Source organism: Apis dorsata, unplaced genomic scaffold (genome assembly GCF_000469605.1).
Source record: "Apis dorsata unplaced genomic scaffold, Apis dorsata 1.3 scaffold_163, whole genome shotgun sequence".
Lineage (NCBI taxonomy): Eukaryota > Metazoa > Arthropoda > Insecta > Hymenoptera > Apidae > Apis > Apis dorsata.
Genome location: NW_006263452.1, coordinates 1300470 through 1306639, shown reverse-complemented (window position 1 = coordinate 1306639; position 6170 = coordinate 1300470). Strand labels below are relative to the sequence as shown.

Genomic DNA, 6170 nt, shown 5'->3' with positions numbered 1-6170 from the left:
GGAGGAGGGGGCGTTTCGAGACATCGTTTCTGGGGAGACGCGAGTTCGCGCGTCGCGACGCCACAAGGCGCGTGACAAACGACGACGCCCTCCTCCAAACACACTCCTCCACTCTCGAGTCCTGTCACCTGTCGAGCTCTGTCTTGGATCGCGCTTCGAAACGTCGGGGGAGCTTACGAGGGGAAGTGCAGGGGAAGCAATCGATCAAATTCTCCAGCAACAGGGACATTTTATTTTTTTCGGAGGGGCGAGGTCGGATGGTGATCGGTTTCGGGGAAAGTGATAGCTTTGGAAAAGTGATAGCTTTCGAAGTTTACCGGGGGGAAATCATCCTCTTTTTGTGCCATTTTTTTATCGTTTAGCTACGATGTATTAAATTTTCTTTCTTTCGCATTGCGTTATGTCTTAATTCGCCATCCTTTCGATTCGAAAAGATTTTCTTCTCGCACACAGGGTGAGATTTCGAAAATTCATAAGAAACCCTCTTACACTTTCCTGGAGAATTCTTCGCGACCGGCCACTGAATCACAGAAGATTTCCTCGAGATAAGCTCGTCTTCTGGGAGTCCTAAAGCACGGTTTCAAGAAGGTCTGCATTAACCACCGATAAACGGAACTCGAGGAAATATCAGCCCCGCAACATTTCCCGACATTCTAAGATAAAAGATTCCACGCACGCAGACAGCTGGGGGATTGCGTTCCAAGGACAATTAAGATCGCAGATACAGCGAGGAGGAGATCGTGGATCGGGGATCCTTACCCCTCCTCTCCTCTCTCTCCCTATCTTCTCCCCCTGGTGAAGTCGTTTATCTGTTAACACATGGTCAACCGTGGAATGGAAAGGAAAGAAGAATCTGCTCGTCCATTACGCTCGTCCACGCTCCGAATTCACTGTTTGGAAACCGATAAGGAACGTTTGCGCTGCTCTTGATCCACTTCTATTCCGGATAATCGAGACTCCTCGCCATCGGCTATAAAACTTCGTGACTTTCTCTCTCGAGGACAACCAATCCCCCCTCTCCCGTCGACTGTCATCTCGAAATTCCCAGACGTTCCTCCTCCCCCTCCACGAGCCTTTACTTATTTACCGAAAATATTTGCGAAATTTTATCGATATCGGGAAAATTCGAAGACCAAACAAAGAGCCATACTTTTAATCCCTTCTAGCTACGTTCCACCACAATCTTTATATCTCTTTGCAAACTTTTCTTCTTTCATTTTTACGGAATATATATATATATATAGAGAGAGAGAGAGAGGAAGAATTCTCACTCAGAGAATTGCCACTTAATGGAAAGTAAGAAGACACACGGAGGAAGGAAAAAGGGATTCGAAAATCTTCACGAAATCGTGCTCTCTTCGATCGTACTCCTCATCTACCTAGCCTTCTACCGTTTGTTCAATCGCCACCTCCTCGAGACACCGCCTCATCCCCCATCTCCCCCCTTCGACCCCAATCCTCCCCGTTATTTCAATTCTTTCCATTTTTCTCTTATTTCCTCGCCACCAGTGAATCAACGCCACCTCGATATCCGTCCAAGATGCCGGTCGATTACCTTCTCACCCTCCCTCGCTTAACCCCGATATTTCTCTTCCCCTCCTCTCCCCCATCTCCATGTTTCGATTAATGAATCTTATCAGCGGTTTCTGATTCGTTTCCCCTTCGCCGATTTTTAACCGAACCGATGAAAGGATATCGTTTCCTTTTTCTTGTTTCATCGCAAAGATAAAGATGGAACTTACTTACTTTCTCTCTTTTTCTTTCGACGAGGAAGAGACGAAATAAGAGATGATTCGACTCACCTGAAACAGAAGAGGAAAATATATGTATACAATGTAGAGGAGAGATTTGGGATAAATGTGAGGAAAGTTGTCGCAAAGTTGTCGTAGTTCTCGTTTCGGGAAAGGTAGTAGACACGTGTAATTTCAGTTTGCTCGCACCGATGGAAGACATTATTAAGACAACATTCTCACGAATATTGCGTTCGAGGACGGAACAGACTTGCCGGCATAGCTTCGTATTGCCTGGATGGCGAAATTCGTCTCTCGCGTTTACGTCTAAATGCGAATCCACGCGAAACGGGGACGCAAGAACTCGAGTTTGTCCTCCTCCCTCTCCGAGGTAACTCGAGTCCGATCTATTCCCATTCCCTTCTCCTTCTCTTTCGTTGCCGATTAAAATTATAAAAATTAAAAAGAACGTGTTTCGAGCAACAGATTTGTCCCATGACGTCGAAATTTCTGGACGAGAGTTCCATCTTGGCCGACAAGATACAATTTTTCTCATCAAACTAAGGAGCTTTGAAATTTTCCTCCGAAAACACGACCCATCTACCTTTACTTTAATCGAATCTTACTGAAAAAATTTATCCAATCGTGTTCTCCGAACGAAGATTCATCAACTTTATCGCTTTAATCTCTCTCTCTCTCAAAAAAAAAGACTATCTTCCTTATTTCGTACATTAGTTCTAGGTAGAGACACCGACCAATTTTCTTTTTTGTCTCGAAAGAACGAATTCCCCTTCTCGAGGGGGAAAGAAAAAAATCTCATCGATGCTCATTATCGAGCTACTCACAACAACAATACTCGAGGTACACTGGAAACGAGCACAGCCATCAGACCTTCCCCTCCTCCCAAAAAAACAAGGAGGCTGAACCCAAGTCACGTTGTCCGAAAGTGAGTACTCGTAGCGAGCGCCTCTCGAGCCATTACCCTTGGATGTATCTTCCTTCACGGGTGGAATCCGAATTCCACTCCCTCGTAACGTTTAACTTTAACCATGTGCGTTAGGATCGAAAGCTATTACCCTCGAGCGGAGGCAAAAAAGGAGGAAGAAGAGGAGGAGAGATGGGAAGGGACAGAGTCCCTGGTGGCGCGAAAAAAAAGAGCGAAGCGAGCGGAAAAAGCTCCATCAGCCTCTCCAGCCTCATCTCGTCTCGTCTCGTCTCGTCTCCCGGCCAGCGTCGTTCGAATCCCGTTTCGTTGTAAGCATAGAAGGAGCGCGCTCTTCCTCGAAACGCGCGCAAAACATCGCCGACAGCCACGTTTATTAAAGATACCAACGAGATTCCACCTGGCTGGCGATTCATAAGCGAAAGAGTATGCGGCAAGGAATTCGGGTCGAGACGCGGGTTGACGCGCGAGTGGGAAACGTCGTCGGATGCTTTATGGCTGTTAATTCTCGGCCGCTGAAAGGCAACAAGGCGGTGGAGAAAATAGCAAGTTCGGTGGGTATGGACGTTGATCTTCGTTTCGGCGGAAGGGAGGAAGGGAGGGAGGAAGGAGAGGGCAGAGTCTGACAGGATTTCGCCCGGGAGGGAAAATGGCGCGAGTTGGCCGCGGCTACTCCCAGCCAACCCCGGAAAAACTGACACTCCGCGAGGGTAGTAAATTCTCATTTGTCCCCGGGAACCGTCTCGTTGCCTCTGATGGAATTTACCTTATTCTCTACCTAAGTTGGATTCTCGGGGATGACTCCACCACCATTTATACGCTCCCTTCTTTTTCTTTTTCTTCTTTTTTTTTTTTTAAATGTATTAAAGGAAAGGAAAAATCTTTGTCCGCGTTAAATAGGGGAAGAAACTATTTTCGGATCATTGACGAATAGGGGTAGGATGACGGAGAGAGTGAGATGTGATCGTCAAGTTGAACGTCCCCCGATGCAAATCGAGCCTCGAGCGGTGCCACGATGGCTTCTCCGGTTCTGATCTCCATCTTTCATCCATTATCTGTCATCCGTCATCCTGGATGCTCGGTGAACAGCTCGCTCGCGACGATGGAGCTGTTTTTCGAACGTTCCAGGGAGAAAAATGGAGCTAGGCAGGGCCTCTTATAGCTGGCTCACCGAGCCACGTTCAGCTTCCGCACGAGCGGAAGTTCAATGAAACGGCGGAAAGGATGGATCTATCTACGATCTTCTCGTTTAATCCCTTCGATAAACGTTCGTTACAATCCTCAAAATTACATAGAATTAATAATATATACGTGTATATATATATATTTTTCTTAACCAGAAGAAGAGTAATAGTTGTATTTATTGCAATTTCTCTAGAATGTCCCTGTTCCTTCGGATACACCTAACTTGAATATCGATATCAGATTAAAAATATATCTATCCCTATACTTTCTGATCAGAGTTTCATCCAAGTCGAGGGAAAGTTTCGCGATCTATGATCCAGCGGAGTGTAACGCGAGGCTGAATAATAATTGGTTAATCGCCCGTAACCATCGCCAAACTTTCCTAATAGCCTAAAAGTACGAAATTCTCCGCTTCAGAAGTGGCCGCTTCTGGAAAAATCCTCCTCTACCATCACGCGCTTTCCGATATTCCCAAGCCTCGATGAAATACGATAATTTCTCTAACGAATTTTACTCGAATCGAGGCATCTAACGCTTCCCGATTCCGGGTTAAACCGAAATTATAGTCGGAGAGAATGCCCTCTTTGCTTTTCGACTCTCTCCGCCCGAGTTCCTTGGCGAGGAACGGGGAAATAAGAGGAACAGAGGAGACGGGGTGAAAAAAGGGGGTGAAAGTTGGTAATTCCTGGTTCGGCAAGAGTTAGCGGGAAACCGGAGAGCTTCCAATTAACCCCACGGAACTGTTGCCGGTCGCCAAAGAATCGGCTGGATCTTGGCCTAGACATTTCGATTAGATCGCGAATACTCTTCGAACTTTGGTAAATTTTAAACGCTATACCCTCTATAACTCGATGCTTGGTGCAAGACGTTGAAGCAGTTTGGATTTAAAAAAACTGCTCTTCGATGATCCACTTTTTTTTGTTAATCAAACTTCCTACGTTCACGAAGAAGGAAGAAAAAAGAAACGAAGAAAAATTAAACGACTCGTCTCAAAATTTTAAATAAACACTCCGTTAAGAGAATCCAGTTAAGGAAAATTTACAAATTATCATCCAATTTCGAAATTCTCAAATTTCTTACACTTCTGCATAAAAGAATACGCGAAAGAGAGGACGAGAATCCGAGTTCAAGCCCAGGAAAGGGCTCATTTTGCCGGATGACGGCGTCTAGGCCAGGAGGACGCCGTAAATAATTAAGAAAGGACATTATCACGAGCTACTGGAAAGCGAGATTCTCGGCCGGCATGCGAATTTATCATTCGTCCTCCTCCCTCCCCCCTCTCCCTCTTTCTGGAACCGGCCATATTTCACTCCGCTGCCCGGAATCTTTTGTCTTCATAATATTTATCCCACCGCGGACACCAAGAGTAATGGAGCGTGGATCCCTCCCCCTTCCATCCGTGAGGGAGGTGAACGAAGCGGCCAAGGGATGGAGCAGGGTTAAAGCGGACGGTTCAAGGCCGGTCGAGCTTAAGGCGAACACGCACGACGAAAGAGGATATGAATTGGAGAGGTGGGAATACGAATCGAATCGAACGGACGAGTCGAGAGAAATCGATGGGGAAGGGAAAGTTAAAGGGCTTAATGCCGACAAACCATGTCGCTTCTGTTCTTCTTCTTCGACAACTTCTTCGTCGCTTTTCTCCGCGTTTGATGCAATTCACATCCCTCCCTTCCCTTGGCAAATTCTCTTTCGCCGTGGATCGGTCCGATTTACGAGCAACAACACGGGGGTAGTTCACGATGATCGAGGAACAAGTTTTAGGAAGGGGACGTTTGTCGAATCGGGGATGATATATGGAAGAGGAAAGTTTGACGAGAATAATTGGGAGGGAGGGAAGTGCGTTCTTGTTTTTTTAACGTAACGAGGATTTGATAGCAACCCTCAAGAGGCTGTTGAAATTCGTGGATGGATGTATCTCTATTTCTTGGAGAATTCGTAGAGAATCTATAGATCTATAGATTTACACGATTACGAATGGATTATTCTTCTCTTCACTTGCTTTTTCCTCATTTTTTCGGGAGAAGGAGGAGAAAATTTCTTGTTCTTCCTTTCTTTAAACAATCGTTCGTGCAAAGCTCCCTTAATCAAACGTGGAACGAAACTTTTGATGTGTCGTGGATGGGACACGTTTCGGGGTGAAATCGAGGGATACGGATGCTCCAGTTTCCTCCTCCTCTTCTTCCCTTGTCCCAGTTGAATAAAGATAAACTTTGAGTGGAAGAAAAAGTTTGGGTGAAATAAGGATCCAAAAATTTCTTTGGATCCGTGACGAACGGGGTAAATGAGAACGGGAAGGAAGAAAAGCGGCG

General features: G+C 45.9%; 1 protein-coding gene across 4 annotated transcripts in view; it reads right to left on the bottom strand.

Annotated features, from left to right (window-relative positions):
* Nucleotides 1-1231: 1231 nt before the first annotated feature.
* The window catches only part of LOC102681632 (beta-1-syntrophin-like), an 82693-nt gene continuing 77754 nt past the window's right edge, over nucleotides 1232-6170 (bottom strand). For all 4 annotated transcript variants that reach the window (XM_006613883.2, XM_006613881.2, XM_006613882.2 and 1 more), the window contains exon 3: nucleotides 1232-1802. In XM_006613883.2, the coding sequence (XP_006613946.2) occupies nucleotides 1624-1802 (179 nt within the window). In that variant the 3' untranslated portion in view covers nucleotides 1232-1623. The remainder of the gene's footprint in view (nucleotides 1803-6170) is intronic.